The sequence below is a fragment of the Arvicola amphibius genome, chromosome 7, assembly GCF_903992535.2.
Source record: "Arvicola amphibius chromosome 7, mArvAmp1.2, whole genome shotgun sequence".
NCBI lineage: Eukaryota > Metazoa > Chordata > Mammalia > Rodentia > Cricetidae > Arvicola > Arvicola amphibius.
Genome location: NC_052053.1, coordinates 2,036,376 through 2,055,297, shown reverse-complemented (window position 1 = coordinate 2,055,297; position 18,922 = coordinate 2,036,376). Strand labels below are relative to the sequence as shown.

The 18,922-nt window shown below is 44.5% G+C and overlaps 1 protein-coding gene across 1 annotated transcript in view; it reads right to left on the bottom strand.

The window, feature by feature from the left end:
- Window positions 1-18,922, bottom strand: part of Ctnnd1 (catenin delta 1) — a 47,478-nt gene that overhangs the window by 3,708 nt on the left and 24,848 nt on the right. Inside the window, exons 2-15 of the mRNA XM_038336622.1 lie at window positions 18,580-18,869; window positions 16,337-16,408; window positions 15,142-15,294; window positions 14,326-14,858; window positions 10,228-10,691; window positions 8,653-8,836; window positions 7,160-7,277; window positions 6,400-6,553; window positions 5,550-5,618; window positions 4,326-4,453; window positions 4,086-4,236; window positions 3,072-3,264; window positions 2,439-2,553; window positions 1,847-1,934 (exon numbers count right to left, since the gene is read on the bottom strand). Coding sequence (XP_038192550.1) covers window positions 1,847-1,934; window positions 2,439-2,553; window positions 3,072-3,264; window positions 4,086-4,236; window positions 4,326-4,453; window positions 5,550-5,618; window positions 6,400-6,553; window positions 7,160-7,277; window positions 8,653-8,836; window positions 10,228-10,691; window positions 14,326-14,858; window positions 15,142-15,294; window positions 16,337-16,408; window positions 18,580-18,774 — 2,617 coding nt within the window. The 5' untranslated portion in view covers window positions 18,775-18,869. The remainder of the gene's footprint in view (window positions 1-1,846; window positions 1,935-2,438; window positions 2,554-3,071; window positions 3,265-4,085; window positions 4,237-4,325; window positions 4,454-5,549; window positions 5,619-6,399; window positions 6,554-7,159; window positions 7,278-8,652; window positions 8,837-10,227; window positions 10,692-14,325; window positions 14,859-15,141; window positions 15,295-16,336; window positions 16,409-18,579; window positions 18,870-18,922) is intronic.

Here is an 18,922-nt window from a genome sequence, read left to right as displayed (position 1 = left end):
ATGGATTTGGAGATCAGAGGACAACTTTCAGGAGTCAGCTCTCTCTCAGGGAGGAAGTCAGGTTGTCAGGCGTGGAAGGAAGTGAGTTTACTTGTTTAGCTACTGGGAAGTCATCAAGCTCAATAACATGGGTATAATTCTCTTTGTTTTTGCAGATAGGGTCTTATTCCACACCTCTGGTTGGCCTAGAGCCCCTATGTAGCCCATGTAGCTTCAAGCAAAGGGCATCATCATACTGTTTACTCAGGTAGCAAACACTGTCCGGTTTTTGGTTGCTTTTTTTTTTTTTTTAAAGGTTTTTCAAGACAGGGTTTCTCTGTAATTTGGAGCCTGTCCTGGAAGTAGCTCTTGTAGACCAGGCTGGCCTCAAACTCAGAGATCTGCCTGTCTCTGCCTTCCGAGTGCTGGGATTAAAGGCATGAGCCATCATCGCCCGGCTGGCCCTACTTTTTTAACCAAAGTGATAAGATTTCCACATTTATTTTTGAGGAAATGCTTGCCAAATAATCACGTCTCAGCTGAATCATAAAGTAAAGCAGTACTCGTTAATCAAAAAGCAGTCAGTCTAATAAGTAGACCTATAGTCTGCCTCTAGACAGCCACAGAGGCTCCCACACAGCACAGGTGCTGCACACGTCATATCAAAATAATGTGCACGTGGGGCACTAGTGTCTATAGCTCCATCAAGATGCTCTTGAGTGAAGATAGCTTTTTATACAGTATATGGTAATGAAAGTAATTTGTTCAGTAATTTGCTGCTATCTTTATTCATGTTGAGCAACCAGTAGCAAGCACCACTGTTTGTATGCCATCTGCACATATGTCCAAGACACCACACTCTAGGGGCTGGAAAGATGGCTCAGTGGTTAAGAGCTCTGGCTGCTTTTCCAGAGGTCGTGAGTTCAATTCCCAGCAACCACATGGTGGCTCACAACCATCTGGCATGTGGGCATACATGGAGGCAGAATATGATATACACAACAAACAAACAAACAAATAAATAAATCTTTAAAAAAAAAAAGACACCACACTCCAAAGCCATGGGTCAAACCAAAAGCCAAAATCATCAAGTTAAGAAGGGTTACAACACATACTTTCAGTGAAAGAGAAATGTGTGTGTGTGTGTGTAATATATATATATATATATATATATATATATATATATATATATATATCACAAAATATATAATTCATGTATGGCAAAGTGGTTTACAAACTCTAAGTCTGTTAGGGACATAGAGCACTTGCCTAGAAAGCCCTGAGTTCAATTCCCAGTACCAGACAAACATGAAGCACGAGCACACACAGCGCTATAACGTAAAGTAGCAACAGCAGTGTACTAGAAGTAACAGACTTTCTGGTTGCCAGGAGTGTTTAGTTTTTCAACTGGAAAAACACTAATAATTACCCTAGCACTTTAGTCAACAGGACACAGAAATTTAAAAGAGAAAGAAATTAAACAGAAAAACTATGCCTCACTCTCTGAGTTCACAGGGAAATAGAGGAACCACACTCAAGTTCACTGACAACTTTCATTTTGGTTGTTTTCTTTTGAGACAAAGTTTCACTTAGTCAAGTCTAGCCTTGACATACTGATCCTCCCTCCTCCACCTCAGAGTCCTGGGCTGGGATTACAGGTGTACACCACCACACCCTTCCCTGCCTGTTTTAATTTCTAAGTGCAAACCTCTTCTCTTTCACATTAGAATCCTGAGGCAAAACACTGCTCCCCTCTTCAGGGTCTAGCTCATGTAGAAATAAACACACATCCCACTTCTTAGTCAATAAGACATTAAGCAATGGCGGGAGCACTGAAAAGGGAAGGGTACACTCTCGGTTACTGTACCTGATTTCTGGTTTCGGTCAATAAGAGGGAGAGTGCTATCATCGTATGAATGGCTGCTCTGGCTTCTCGATGCATTGTTTAGATTCACCTGGAGGCAGACATAAAACCCAATGTCATAGAAACCTGAATATACCCACTTCTCTCTGCCCCCTCCTAACCATGTACCTCCCGCTTCAGTAGCTCTTAAAGACCAGTGATCTCCTTCTCCATGATCGCCTGCCCAAGCCCTCACTCACACTCTTCCTCTGACAACTATAACTCTTCAGAAAAAGAATCTCAGAGTAGGCAGTGACACTTATCTATAATGCTGGTACAGAGGCAGAAGATCAGAGAATGGTAAGCACAAGGAAGGGTCAGAGTGTATAGGGAGGGGTCACAATGGCCGTATCTACCACCTGTATCTATACTGCGTGTTCAACATCAAGAGAGCAGAACTACATCAGCAAAAGTGAACTGGGCAGCACTGGACGAAGATAGTATACCAATGAGGTCTTCACTATCAGAAAGACTTAGGTTTAGAAGACAAAGACAGAGGCACTAGCCGAGGACCAACGGAGAAGAGAAGCCAAAGCTCCGGTCAAGAGTGTCGGACCTGGAAGTCTGATTTCTTCCACCCTTCTTTTTCCAATGGCTTCCGAAGCTCCTTGTAGCCCCAGATTGTCTGCAAGACAAGAGCTGCTGCCCGAACTTCTTTTTCTGAGCGATTCCTATGGAGGAAAGTAAAACCATACACAGCTTGCTCCAAGATCAGGGGATCTTGAACCTGTACCTCCAGCACAGTGGCTCTGCACCTTCCTAATACACAGCCCTTTAATACAGTTCATGTCCGGATGATGGCCCCAAAAATAAAATTATTTTCGTTGCACTTCATAACTATAATTTGGTACTGTTATGTATCATATTGTAAATATCTGTGCTTTCTGATAGCCTTAGATGAACCCTGTGAAGGCTCATTTGACAACCCCAAAGGGGTCAGTCATGACCCACAGGTTGAGAACCACTACTCTAACAGCACAAGAATATAAAAATGTAAAAATGGGTGAAATCAAAGTTTTCGCCAAATTATATATTCTGTCTGAAACACTGACATAGTTTTGGATAATGGATTAAGAATGAAAATTGTCACAAAGGAATGTAAGGGAAGCAGCCTCAGCAGAGGGCAGCTCCTTCCAGAAACTCCTCTCTCGTACTCAGAGTCTCCCAGCTCTGATCAGTATAAACTCACCCTGATTTGTTGATCAACACCAGCTTCTCAATGCCCTGGGTCTCTCGAAGCTTTTTGGCAGCTTCCAAGTTCTCAGCAATAACTTCATTGATGGTGTTCAAAATAGAAACCACAGTGTCTTCAGAGAAATTCCAGGAGGAGTTCTGCTGACCTCCTGGCAGATTCTTTACCAAGTTAGGAATGGCATGTTTGCCTATAGCAGAAGACAAAAGTAACCCAGGAGGGAGAAAAGGCAGTCAGGCCAGGAGGGGCCATACAATAGTTAGGAGGAGCCTTACAATACCCTTTACAGAAATCAGGTCAAGTGCAATTTCTAGCCATACAAATCAACTTCATTATTATGTAAGATTATATCAAAGGGGCAAAGAATACAAGAGAGCCATGAACTCGCTGCCCTTCCTCAAGTACACTAAGACAATGTGATGCTGGCCATTAAAATATCTGTCTGGTCTCTGCACATATACTAATGAAAACAGTATGTCCAGTATTGTTATATGATAATTCATGGGACAGAGTCTTTATGAATTTAAAAATATCAATAACTTGGGTTCTGCCACTACCTAACTGTACTAATCCTGTGCAAATGAAAAAAAAAATAGAAAAATTCTTAACAATACCTAGAGAGAAAGAAAAAAGCAGACAGTCAACAAATAACCATGGCTATAATGTTTTTGAAGAAACATCCCCCCCTTTGTGCTCTTTTAAGAACCACTAAACCATGAACTTTCACCAACACTCAGACACATAAAGGAAGATTACAGTCAGACACATAAAGGAAGATTACAGATTCTCAGTCAGGCTGAGCACTTTCCAGCACTCAGAAAGCAGAGGCAGGCTGATTTCTGTGAGTTCAAGGTCAGCCTGGTCTACAAGAGCTAGTTCCAGGACAGGTTCCAAAGCTACAGAGAAACCCTGTCTCAGGGGAAAAAAAAGAAAGAAAAGAATCCTTCTCTTGGGTGACATCAACAAATATCTAAACATTTTGTTGTGCTAAGCACCGATTCAAACCCTTACCAATTAACTCTTTGTTCCGAGCATCCACAGCCAGGTTTCTCAGCGCCCCTGACGCAGCTTTCACTACTCGCTCATGTTCGCTGGTCAGCAGGTCAGCTATGGCAGAGAGAGCCTTCTCCTGACGCAGAGCAGAGCGGATGTATCGACCATACTAGGAGCAAGCGGTGAAAAGATTACAAATGGCAGCAAACAACTGACCTAGCTCCCTATCTTCAAATCCGTTCTCTCAGAGGTACTCACTGTCCAGCGCCCAGCACACAAATTCTGGATGGCTCCAGCAGAGGCTTCTAGGATGGCAGGCGTCTTGCTCTCCTTAAGGAGTGAAATGTATATCCGCACCACTTCTGGCTGAAATAAGAGCTCATAGCCTGTACGAGAAAGGGCAAGACAGAAACGCTGATCAATGGGGACAAACCGGACTCTGGCTGCCTGGGGTCCTGCCGTCTCCGTCACTGCGCTCCTTCCACGCCCCATCACCTCAAGAGCAAACTCAGAGGCTTCATCCCACAACTCTTTCTTCTCAAGTTTTCATTTGCCTTTTGAGACAGGGTCTTGTACTGTCACACAGACTGGCCTCAAACTCATCATCTCCCCGTCTTACTTCTCAAGCACTAGAGTAGCCTCTCCAGTGCTAGGACTACAAGCATGAATCACCACGCCCAGCTGCCTGAAGAAGTATATACACACTTAATCTTAGCATTTGGGAGGCAGAGGCAGGTGAATCTCTGTGAGTTTGAAGTCAACCTAATCTATAGTTTCCAGACAGCCAGGGCTACTAGTGTGACCCTATCTCAAAAAATAAAACCAAACCCTATGGTGAAAATAGAACAGACATCAATTCCATCACATGAAATCCTCTCTCCTTCCTCCTCGACTTGTACTCTTGGCTAACTTAAGCCTTGTTTTCCCTTGAGCAATCAGGCTTAGAGATTCAAACTGTCAAACAAATTACTTCTGATTTAACTCAGTAATTCTCCCCACCATGAAAACACCTAAATGAAGGGGACAACCTGAGATTTAAAATCATTTAATTAACATCTTTTGTATTTATGGAAAGCTAGCAAGTTTATTTCATCAATACAGTGGGTCCAAAAATCTAAGCTGTGATAAAGAGATTTCTTCTAATAGTAAGACTCAAGGTCAAAAAAACTGCACTTGCCACTTAGCTAGCTAAGTCTCTGTCTTTTCTTTTTTGAGGCATTCTCTCACCCTCTGTCCCACCCTGGTTTTGAAGTTAGAGAAATCCTCCTGCCTTAGCTGCCCAAGTACTAAGTTTGCAGGCATGTACCATTACACCCAGCCTAGCTTCTGACTTGAGATTAAATATTGTGAATTTTCCCAATACCTTCAATATTACTTCAAATCCAACAAGAGAGAGAATTGTTAATATAGTGCATAAAACATGTTACCCTGCGCAAAAGCCTTATCTCAGATCTCTGCAGACTGAGAAAAAGGATAACTTACCTCGAGCAGGACTAGTTCTTTTAGGGAAATCCACGGTATCATTTGCTGGATCCTCTGTAGGCTTTTTCCCTATAAAAATGGAGGAAGGGTAGGGAGAATTTGGTAGGGAATTTTTAAAGAAAGGAAAGATTTCATTTAAGTTTTTCATTCTTCAGTCAGAATCTTCATATCAGAGATGCAGCATCAAAAGAGCCAAAGGGAACCCCACACACACCTGCCCGAACAGGGGTGCTGCAGAAACTAGGTCCAAAACCAGGCAGTAAACTGGTACAAAAAGGACAGCCACTCTTGCTGCATATACTGAGTTCTGCCAACAGACACTGCTGTCAAGACCAGCATGTTGGGACCACAGCCCAGGAGAACTACACTTGTTCCAGTGCTTTTCCTGCGTGCATCACAGGGAAGGTTCCACAAGGAAGTATTAGGGAAGGGAAAACCCAAGCATGCAGATTAGGAGGAGACAAGCGCCTTGAAGACTGCACTCACCTCTGGAGAACCACTCATCTTCCAGCCCATCACCAAGGTGGAAAGCGAGGAGAGAAGGGAAGGAAGAAAACGCAGGAGAAAGATGTCAACAGGATCGTGGGCGAGAACACAAGAAAGCAAAGGAGGAGGAATAAAGAGGAAGGCCCCAGATTAGTTGAGTTCTTGTCCTTCACTGCCCCATATACCAATTCACTAACAACCATCACCACCGCCATCACCACCACCACCACCAAAGCACAGAACAAGGGGGGCAGCAAAGCAAAAGGACGTGTCTTCACCAGGTAGACTTCCGGGCGATTTGTATGTGCCTTAAAGCTAAGTGTTCCTCCTTGTCCCATAGTAAAGAACAGGAACTACGACTCACCTTTGCCCTTCTTGGCCCCAAAGCAACTGGCAGCATGTGGCCCGGTATTGTTAGCCACACTGGGGAGTGCCTCTTGGTAGCGTTCTGCCTGTGGGATTTCACGGTGAACTTGATACGATAAGTTCCGAAGCAGGCAAACGCAGTTCTCCACAAGCTGAGAGATACCAAACAAAAGGTTCAGTTGAAAGAGAGAATGCCTGCAATGACTTCCAAGAAATTCTGGCTCCATAATTTGAATATTAAAATAGCAATCCTAAAAGGCGCCCCAGGCTCCTCAAAACCCCTGCCATCTTCAGAAGGTCCAAGTACAGACACAATGGCTTCTGCAGTGATTTAGTGATGTTCTCCCCACTTAAGAAGAGGGGCTAAAGAAACTACCTTTGCGTCCGTCCGGTTACTCTTTAACAGCACTTGCTGGACAACAAGCCAGGCATGGTCCTGAATGTACCCGTAAACCCAGTGCCATAGGAACAGAGACAGGATTGCTGGAGAGTATCTGCTGCCAGCCTAGCCAGAGAATACAACCTCACAGTGAGGTCTTGCCTCAAAGAATAAGGCAGAGAATGCCTGGGTGAGAAGGACACCAGTGTTCTCCTGGCCGCTCTTGTGGACCTGTCCACTCACAATCTTCTCTTCTTCTAAACTCAATGCCCAAGTTGAGAAGGGTTGGCGTGAGTATTTTATACTGTCTGACAGCCTGAAGTGGTAGATCTAAACCACAGTTACCTTGTGAACAACATTCACCCAGTCATTAACTTACCTTGCTGTCTGAATCCTTCTGCCCAATTTCTGCCTGAACAATGAAAATGAGGGCATCAACTAAGCCATCGCATTCCCGAAGCTTCCGGCGAGCTTCACTCCTCTCTGAGCTTACATTTCTAAGAGAAAACACAAAGTTCTGAAGATGACTCATGTCCCTGAATTCATCCCTTTGATATCTTTCTCCATCTATTCTAAAGCGTCCTTAATACCTTTTCTATTTCGTACAATAAACAGTTCGTACTTATTAAAAGCAAGGCACTGCAGTTGGAAATTGACTGCTAGTCTGTCTTCTAAACTTTTTAAGCTTGCAGTCAAGTTGAAAAATGTATACCAAGGGCTAGAATGGGCAGTCAATCCCCAGCACCACACGGTGGTTCTAGCCCCAGAGGACCTGACACCTTCTCTTCAGGCATCATCAGACACCAGACACACAGGTGGTGCTTAGATAAACATGTATACAAAACACCCATACACATTAAATAATTAAAAGTTGTATTCCACAGCCCCAAATGGTAGTCCACACCTGTGATCCTAGCACTTGGGAGGCAGCAGCAGGAAGAGACCTTGACACCGGATTGGACTTATTACAAAGCAAACCCTATCCACCTCCTCCACCACCACACACAAGTGTGTGCACGCAGGCATGTGCTGTGTGCACGCAGGCATGTGCTTGTGCGCACTCACATGTGAGTAAAAATCAGGGGTAGGAATACAGCTAAGTGGTATAAGCTTACCCAAGTACATACAAGGCAACGGGTCCAATACCCAGCACCACAAAATGGGGGTTTGTGGGGAGGGAACACCAACATAAACGTCAGTAAATCCAGACAGAAGAGCCATTTATTACATAGAAGTACACATCTAGGGAGTGACAAGGTGCCTGATTTGAAATGCAAACAACTGAGCCAGGGACTAAGGCACACACAGGTAAGAACCTTAGATGTGGGAGGTTCTACACAAGCATTTACCTGATTAGATGAGCAAAGTCAATGAGAACAAAAGTGACAAGAGCTGGAGGAAGAAGGACGGGGTAAACACAGCTGTGGGTAAGCAGGGTGCACACAAGAAAGCAGCAAAGGCAGGTAGGCTGAGGTCAAACACAGCTCGGAGGGGAAGCCTGAAGTAGAGTAAAAGGTTGCCTAGCAGATGCAATGCCCTGAATTTGGTCCTCAGTACAACAAAATAATAAGAAATAAAAGGAGCGAACAAAAAGCAAACCCTCAACTTCTAATTAAAAAAAAAAGAAAGAAAGAAAGATATCACTCCGCAAAAGTCAACACTGGGATGCACGTGTGCGAACCCAGGCTACACTTTACATTAAGCTACAATTTACCTGCCGCCAGACTACTCCCTTTTTGAGACCAGCTAGTTTGGGGCTCACTCTAACATAGGCAGGCTAATAACTCAGTTTCAGAGAGGTTTACAAGCCTGTACTACCAAGCCCAGCAAGCATTCAATTTTTATAATCTCAAAAACAAACCCTTCACTTACCTAAGGCAGCCGGCTGTGTTAGTGAGCACCGACTCCCATTCAATGTGCCGCGGCTTACAGTCCTCATTGGGTTCTCTCTCCCAGCCAGAGTGTGGAATGATCACTTCGTCTGTTAAGGCGTGCAGCGCATGGTCCACAATCTCCATTTTGATTGAGTCATGGGATGAGAGATTCCACAGGGTTCCTGGCAGGGACAAGTCATCAGAGGGCTCTCCAGCGCCCGAGACAGGAGTCTGAAGAGTGTCCTATTCCTTCTTATATGCCCATTACAGAGTCTACGTGACTCCATGGAGTGCTAGCTAGGCTTTTTTCTGCTTGTGACCCAGGGTAAGATATATTTTATTCTGTACTTCAATACAGACACACAGGCATAAAATAAAGGTGTACAAAACAGTATTTACCATAATTCATGTTCAACAGTCTGCTCCAGCTTCTCTACCTCACAACACTGTCACTGTCACTGTGGTCCACAGAATTCTTTGTTGTGGGCACTGACGCTGTCTGTCTACTGCTGGATGCTTACCAGCTAACTAGTATCCTTAGCCTTTGTTCATTACATGCCAAGGACTCTCTACCCCACCCCAAAGCAACTCCAACAATGGAGATGTCCTCTGGGGGCCAAATATTTTGCCAATTGAGAATCAGTATTATTTATCTTTCTTTCTTCTTCCTTAATTGTGATTAGGCCCACACCACTGTGCTCAGTTCACACTGATGGATCACCCCCTGTACAATCTGGAAAATATTCTAATTAAAGGACCACAAGCTCAAATTTCTACATGGAACAGGCAGGTTGAGTCAGGACAGGCACATATTTAAAACAAATTAAAAGACTGTGAATAAATGGCAACTGACATTCAGCTTCTGTGTTTGGAAAACAAGCTCCTCTACTACTATAGCTGATCAAAAATAACAGAACGTGCCAGACATGGTGGTGGTATATGCCTTTAATCCCATAAAGAGACTAGTGGATCTCTGTGGGTTGAGTACATAGTAGTTCCAAGACAGCCAGGCAAAGACCCTGTCTCAAAAATCCAACAGAAAGTGGCTGGAGAGACGACTCAGCAATTAAGGGTATTTGCTGCTCTTCCAGAGGACCCACGTTCAATTCCCAGCACTCACAAGGCAGCTCACTCTAACTCCAGCTCCAGGGTACCCAACTTCCTCATACAAGCGCACATGCAGCCAAAACACCAATGCATATAAATACAAAATTAAAAAACAAAACAAAAACAAAACACACATGCATGCAGAATGTGCCAGAGATTACTGCATGTATCATGTGACATCCAATCAAATCTGTGAAGCATATTTGACCCAAAGGCCACTACTCCAGAACCTATAACCAGAAGTTAATGGACTGGCCAGGCATGGTGAGGCATGCACTTGGGAGATAGAGATAGGCAAATGTTTTCAAGTTCAAGTCCTGCCTGCTCTACATAGTGAGTTCTAGGCCAGCCAGAGCTACACAGTGAGACCCTGTCTTAAAATTAATCCATGAATTAATTGAAAGGTAATAGACTGGAAACCTCTAGATCCCTGCCTCTCTCCAGTGACTCCCAACCCAGCACTCACCAGTGATGACTTCGGTCAGGTCCATGTCACGAGCCTTTCGTAGCAGGCGGACCAGGGCAGGAACACCATCACAGTTTTTTATGGCAATCTTGTTATCTTGGTCACGTCCAAAAGAGATATTCTTGAGAGCTCCACAGGCTCCAAGGTGCACTTCCTTTTTGGGATGGTCTAACAATCCCACCAACACTGGGATACCCTTGAGCTTGCGCACATCAGTCTTCACCTTGTCATTGCGATAACACAGGTGCTGCAGGTATGCGGCAGCATTGGACTTCACAGCATCCAAGCGGAAGCCTAGCATGGCAATCACCTCCGGCAGCTCAGGCTGTCTCCAGTTTGAAGGTGGGGGCATTCCCTTTCGCAGACTATCCAAGCTCGCTAAACTTCCCCGCTCATGCTGAGCCAAAGGAGCCCAGTAGTACTGATCTGGCGGCACCTCCTCACCAATCATGTCTTCATAGCTCCTGGAGTTTTGAAAGAACCAAGAAGCAAGCAGTTAAAATCAGGCTTCTTGGACATTCCTGTTACCCATCATCTTCAAGGCAGGATTAACCCCAGACTACACAGAGATAGTATCTCGTTTGTATGGTCAATTGTAATAATTTTGTGTGTGAATGTTAAGCATTCTTGATGGCCCTCGCTGATAAGTTGGACTGAAGGCCCTGCAGACCCAGGACCCTCCTGTCTGCCGTCCCATGCTGACAGTGAGCCAACACAGAGGTATTTCGGCACTGAAACTCAAACTTCAGTCCCCGTGCTGGTGAGGAAAGCATTCTACCAACTGAAACATCTTCCTGGTCACAATTTTAATTTAAAAGTAGTCTATATTTAGACTAAAACTCTCTCCCTTTTTCCTGTGCAATTTGCTGGCTGAGAAAGCCAAGTACTTGAAAACGTTAATAACTAACGTCCTGAGGCCTTGGCATTTACTTGAATGACATGACAGCTATTAACTTCTCTGTAAGGAATGAAATAAATCCCAGGACAGAAGAGTTAAGCAAGACAACTGATTCCGTGTCACCTAAGTAAGCCGACAAAGCCGGAGAACAATCAAGGCTTCTGAGTCCACCACTGGGGAGGCAGAGACAGGATCACAAACTTAAGGCCAGATGGGTCTATATAGTAAGTTCCCGGCAATCTAGGGCTACAAACCAAGATTCTATACGGTCTCCTCCCACCTCCACCCTCCAAAAAAATTAATAATAATAAGGAAGGAAGAAGCTCTGAGGATCGTTCTTCAATCCTAGCTGAACAGGAAACAAGGCATTATGCACAGGAAACAGCTAGTAGAACAAGACCATTAAACATATTTCATATTAAGCTTTTCCTTGCCCTATTTTGGAAATTACAAAGGAGGAACTGATCAGGAAAAATGAAGGGCTTCTTGCTATACTGTTGAGGACTTGGCTTTACCACTAGTGAGGTATAAACTTAAACATTACATGTCACACTCAATTCATCCCAGACTAGTATGTTCCACAGCTTTTCCTGCTTCAGTACCACCATCAACCACTAGAGGGGGAGCCTGCCATACTCACCTCCATTCATAAGGCCCAGGAAGGAAGAGCCCCATTATCTGTGTCATCTCACCGTGTAAGGGAGAAGAGAATCTATTGTGTGGGACTCTCCAAAGACTGCTGTTTGTTCCACAGAACCCCTCCCTGTGGTCAGCAATCACTGAAAGCTAGTCTGATCAGATGGCCTGCCCAACAGGTACCAAAACTGACCATTAAACAATGAGGAACTTAGGGGGATAAATCATTCAGATAAAAAATAAAACTTAAGTCACTTTAAAATTTAAAATGTCACTGAAACAAAATAAAGGAAGTTGTTTTAAGAGCAGATTACTAAACATTCTCTGAAAGAAGACTACTTCCTTTGAGTAAGAGAAAATAGGACACATGTAAGAAAACCAGTCTGGTCTTCACAAGAGATGGGTGTTTAAGGCTGTGTGTGTTGAGCAGAGTTTACTTTTCTTGTCTAAGCGCCAGTTCTAGAGGCCCTGACATCCTCACACAGACACACATGTAGGCAGAACACCAACACACATAAGACAAAAATAAATAAATTTTAAAAAAATATTTTAAAAAATTCTTTCTTTTTACAAATAACAAAACTGCCCAAATGATCAGATAACTCACTTAAGGCTACATAGATAGTGGCAGAGGAACAGCTAGAAGCAGAGTTTTCAAGTTCAGTGGCTTTCCCACTAATTACTGCCTCACTGTCTTAAGTTTGACCTTGCAACCGATCTTGTAGGCCCGAACAGGAAGCAGATGTTTTTGCTAGTCAAGCAGGTTTCTAAGCCCAATGCCACCCTGGAACAAACCCAGGAACCAAGCCCCAAACCCTCTCTCTGTGAACTGCCACTTTCAAGGGACAACAGGGAGTGGCCTGGCCATCCACACCCAACTGTGTCTAATCTCTCTCTGCTAATGAGGAAGTCCGAGCAAGCAGACTTGCACTCTAGCCCCTCTCCCTGGGCAGACTATTCCAGTGATTGATAGCTGCTATCTACTCCAGGCTAGCTAATACCAGCTGAGAGCTGGTGCCCCATCAGGAATAAAAGGTGAGTCACATGGGAGTTGAATTTGCTAACCACGCCGTCTAAACTAAAGAGTGTCAGTGACTCAGGCTTAGGTAATAGGGCCTCTACTCCTGTCCCCAGACTAATTCAGTTTATGGTTAGCCAATACTACCTAATATATTCAAAAAGTAAGTGCCAAGACCTTTGCTTTGAAAGGTCATGAACCTACATACAGAAATTGAGCAACAGCTGCCAGGGCACCCTCACTATATCAAGATAACTATAAATCTTGCCTTAATTCTTGGCTTGGAAAATACAGACCCTGATTTATTCTAAACTAATGTTTTCAGCCCAAGACCAAGCATGCTTTTTGTACACAAGAACTAAGAATTTTTTAAATAACCTTTTATAAATATGAAAATCAAATAAGAGATATGACAAAGATACTAATGCATAGCACACAAAGCCTGAACTGGGTCCTTTAGAGGAAGGAAGGAAGGAAGGAAGGAAGGAAGGAAGGAAGGAAGGAAGGACGGACGGAAGGAAGAAAACAAAAGAAAGGCCTCCCAGCCAGCCAGGTAGATTGGCACATGCCTCTCATCCCAGCACTCTCTCTGTGTGGAAGTGGCTAGCCAGAGACAGTGATACCCTGTCTCAACAACAGAAATAAAGGGAAGGGAAGAAGGAACAATGGAGGGTGGTTGGAAGGTGGGAAGGAGGGTGCATCTTTCAATCACATTCTAAAATGCGTTTCCACAGCAACTACCACTCATGCAAACAGTCACCCTTCATGTCCCAAAGATCACCCCAAGGAGTAAGTCCCCTCAGCATAGACAGCTAGCTGCTTAGTAATATTACTAATGGACCAGGGACCATTCCCTACTCATTACCTCATAAAACCCTAACTAAATACAAAGTGCCAGGCCTTCTGTGAGGATTAGAACTATACAGCAAAGACAGTCCTTAAACAATCTTAATTGTGTTCTAACACCAAAAAAGTAGCTCAAATGTTCTCAGAATCAGGACTGTGAGCACTGCCAGGCTCCTGGCCTCACTCTTTGTGCTGCTCCGTTCTCTATCACCAAAAGAGATCTCAGGCAAAAATTACAGCATAGCAACCAAGTCTCTTCTTTAGGGCATAGAACAATAACTAATCACTTTTTGGATTTAGAAATGCCCACAGGATAGTCCAAACTGGCCTTGAACTTAACTGCAATCGTCCCAGCTCAGCCTCCTCAGCAGGGGAATTACAAGCGTAAGTCATCACACCTGGCCACAGATCACTTTCTCACCAACTGTGGTGACACACACTTGTAATCCCAAGACTTAGAAGGTGGAAGACTTAGAACATAGCCAGATTGGGGACAGATTGAGACCCTGACCCTGTCTCAAAAAGCAGTAGCAAACAAATAAAAACAAAAAACCACTTAGTGTAACTAAAATGGCTCTAAGAACAAGAAAGGAAAGACAGCAAATCTACATGCGCTGAGCGCACTGACCCGGAAAGCTCCGAGGACAGCACTACCCTTCCCCTCTGGACAAGGAGCCTTTCTTCCCCTCTTCCTGCCCACCTGAGGCGTCGGCGAGGGTCCGACGGTGTTCCTGTCCGGCGAGCAGTGCCGTAATCGGACATCATGCCGTAATCTAGGTCGTCATAGCCCATGCTGCGCTGATCATCCTCCAGCCCATAAGGCTCTGGATGAAAGCGATGCAGATCCACACTGCTCCCCCCTACTCGAACCTGGGGCTGGGGGCCATAGACATCCTGCCTACTGGGTGCCCGATAGCCTTCCATGCTGGGTCTATACCGCTCCTCAATGCGGGTCACCCGCGACAGACTGCCATAGTTGTCACTTCCGCCCGGATAGCCGTCTTCATAGTGCCGGCCATACCCATCTGGAGGGTAGTGGAAGTTCCTAGGAAGAGTTGCCGTGCCTGCCTGCCCCACATAGGGACCAGGCCCCCCATTGCCATTCTTCCTGAAGTCACGGCCCAGAGTCTGGATATAGCTGTTGGAGACCGAGGCGTCCACAGGCAGTCCGTCTGGTCCCATGGGGACTGGCTGTACCGTCCGCGTTGTCACCGTCTTCACAACTTTCTTAACCTTCAGATAAGGAAAACCAATTATCGAAGGAAATGAAGAATCTAAGTTTAAATTCCACACTATCCTAAGAAGAAAAAGAGAAACCTCTACCTCCTATCTTTACCTACACATCTCTCTCACCCCACAGACACCCACGTGGGAAGCTGATCCAGCCGTCAAACTCCATTCTCTTTCCCTCCATCACATGCCCTGCAGTCACCGACCTGAACCCACCCACCAGGTTAACTCTCCACTAAAGACCACAGATGGCCCATCACTCTACGACACACGAAGCCCAGCTTACGGTAGTCTCCGTTCGCCTAGTGGTTCCATCGTCTGAGGTCTCCACAGAAACAACAGACATGGCTCCTTCGGGGTCCTCCTCTGTGTAGGTTTCCACAATCTGCCCTGGCTCCTGCATCCTGGGGATAGTGCTATACAGAAGGTGGTTGTGATCCTACGAGAGAGAAGTGACTTAGAAACAACTAAATCTATGTAGTAACAATCCATCCTAAGAAGCATTAGCGCTCTAGAGACAGAACGTCTTCACGCATCTCGCACTGGCCTCAGGTTTTTCAGAAAGACTGGCTGTCCTCTTCCAAACTTGTAAATGGCAGGGCATGGTAGTACACACCTTTAATCACTGCTCTCAAGAGGCCAAGGCAAGAGTATCAGTGAGTTTAAGGCCAGCCTAACTTACAGCCAGCCAGGACTACATAGTGAGTCCTATCACAATAAAGTAATAACTTGTATTTCGAGACATGAAAGAGGTAACAAACCATGCTGACATCCTAGTGGAAGAAACAGCAGATTTAACTTCCCATTCTGGTCACCTACTTGAATACAAACTGTGTTAACTGTTACATCTACATCTGAGTAACACTTCAAGAGAATAGCATACTCAATAAAGATCTTTAAATATTTAAAAAGATAATAAAAAATAATCAAGAGGGTTTTATTTTGCTTTAGGCGGCGGTACCAGTAGCGGCACTGGTGCAGGTTAGGAAAGCACTCTACCTAATCACTGAACAATCCAGAGCCCTCTTCTTACTTTTACTCTGGGACAAAGTTCCAGTAATTTCCATGCAGACCTTCAACTTTTGATCCTCCTGCCTCAACCTCCCAAGAGACTGGGATTAGATTTGCACCATCAGGCCCAGGAAGAGTTATATTTCAATTTGCTTTAATATGTTATTCATCAGATACTCCTCAGTCAGATTTCAGGTAAGCACCCCCCCACACACACCCCTACCAAAAAAGCAACTGCAGTACCTAAACATCAAATGAGGATACAGGAATACAATGATAAAAGCCAATGGTTTTTTTAAAAATAAACAAAACTATATATAATTTGGAACAGCATCTTTTTATGTTCCTAAATTAAAGAACTAATTAATGAGTATTTACAATAAGCACTCCAGCACACCAATATGATCACAAAGACTGGAGAAGTAAAAAGATAAAAATGAAGCCATCCAGACCTTGAGTCAAACAATTACCTGGGGTCCGTTGAGTTTCAAATCTGAAAATTTCTGTCTCTCAAGGTCAGCATCGCCCATAAACCGGCCGTTCTGAAACATAGCCCACAAGACAATTCATTTTCTGGCCTTCCTTTGTTCTTTCAAACACAAACATCTTTCTCTCCAAGCAGGAAAAGAGAGAGAGAGAGAGAGAGAGAGAGAGAGAGAGAGAGAGAGAGATTTCAAGAAAGTGTTTGTGGCCTCAAATCCTTGCATCGGCATTCATAAAAGACCCATAACACTTCTTAATCTTAATTTACCACATTCTCAACATTGGAGTCAGGCCTACAATTCTGGCAGACTGAGTCTCTGAAACATAACAATGCCAAATGTCATGAGCACACAGGGTTTGAGGTCAGTAGTTTCAAGGATGTATCCCTAATGTCTTAAGCAGTGCGTAGCACATGAGAAGCATTCAAAAACCATGTACTGAATAAACAGCACAGAGTCTCCTACACATAACCTTTTTGGAAAGCCCTAAGACTATAAGAAAAGTGGGAAAAGCTACATTGGGGAGGGGGGTACCAAAAAGCCTTCTTTATTGTTCTAGAAATCTTCATGCACTGCTACCATGGGAAGCCCCCATTCCAGGAAGCTTTTTAAAGAAAAAAGAGTTAATTCTCTATTTCCAAATATGAAGGAAAGTACTCGACGGTCCCCTTCAAGAAAGATCTTATTATCTTTATCAAGTTACAGCCACAAAACATATCCTAAAATGTTCTTAAATTGCTCTGTCTTAAGCACCAAGAAGACATACCTAATGACACTATATACACAAAAGCCTGTTTCTTGCTCCTTTCCCAGAAACCCAACAGCTCAGGAGACTCTTCCTCCACCCATTCCCCCTTTACATAGACGACAATGCTGCAGGGGTAGGAAGTTAAACATGGCTTTCAGGAAGAAGGAAGGGTGTGGTTTCATTGCTGAGCAGAGGTTAAAAATAAAAGAACAAGAGAGAAACCACTAAAGCCTGGGATTCCCCACCTCTAAGCCTGAGCAGCCCCACTTTTCTTCAATCTGTCTCATTCCTAACTCTCTACTCAAGTTCCTGTAAATTTCCCTGAACACTGCAAACAGTCTCTTCTAAAATCCTGATTATTCACAATTCAGATTAAACCCACCAGTTTAAGGATTAAACAAGCAGCTGGACATGATTGTAATCCTAGCACTAGGAAGGCAGAGGCAAGAGGATCACAAGTTTGAGGTCAACCTGATCTACATACCAGTATCTTGTCTTCAAAAATTTAAAAGTCTGGAAATATTGTTTAGTGGCCTGGCACGCAAAAGACCCTGGATTCATCCCCACCTCCTCATACGTCAGTGAATAAATAGTCTAGGATGTAATTCTGTAGCAGAGCACTTGCCTAGCATGGTCAGAGCTCTAGAGAATGTCCCTAACACCACGAAACAAATAAGCAATCAGTTAACAGAGCTGAGCGTAAGCTCTGCTCTAATTCCACTCAGAGACCTCTTCAGAGGCAGTCGCACGCGCGCGCACACACACGTGTGCGTGTACACACACACACACACATAACCTCAGACAGAGTACATCACAGTAAAGTCAGACATAAGCCACAGGAAACAGAATATACTTCTTGTTTCTAACACCAGCCCTCCCAAGCCCATCACAGAGACCACCAATGGCTCCCGAGGTTACCTGGGAAACAGTAGCATAATACTCCCTCTCCAACTCCAATCAATAAAGATTAACAACGACTCCTCCTTCCAAAACATGTTTTACACACCCAATAAAAAGCACACAAGTAAAACTGGGACCAGGAATATACAATCTACCAACACTATAATGCTTTCTGAGAACAAACTGTTCTCTGGATGAGACTGAACTGAGCTAGAAGATCAAGCTGCCCAACTTCTCCGACCACTAAGCAGACATTCTTCCCCTAATTTTTGACCCTAAGAAAAAGGATATCTCAAAGAACACAGAAGTGACTTGAGTGTAGCTCCAAAATGCATTACCATAGCTAGACCTGCACTCCACTCCAGCAAAACAGGAAGTCTCTCCGGTTTCTAAAGTCCCCCAGCTCAGAGCAGCAACAAATCCCTTATCTCTTATTCAGTGTTTATCATACCCCAGCACAGTTCATAAGAAGTATACACACTGAACAGCCCAAGGCCAGTAATAGCATCTCATTAAGGATCCATAGGCTGCTCTTATGATCATGCCAAAGTCCTACCTGCGGGTCTGATGGAGAGAGGGTTACCTGATGCCGACGGGTGAGGGTGCCGTTGGCCATGAGTGTGTTGGCATCTTGTGGTGAGACCCGGACGCGTTCCAGTTGCGCCGAGACATGGCGCCGTTCCTCCTCCAGCGCCCGGGTCAGCTTCTCAAACTGGGCCTCTTGTTCCTTCACAGAGGCCAAGATGCTGGCGGTCGACTCCACCTCTGAGTCGTCCATGAAGGTAAGGGGAGGAGTCGCCGCAGGGCAGGATAAAAAGTGAGGTGAACCACAGAGGGAGTAGGAAGAAGGGAGTAGGTCCCCCTCACTTCACACTAGGGAGGGGGCGGTAAGAGAAAGAGAGAGAGAGAAGAGAAAAGATCACAGG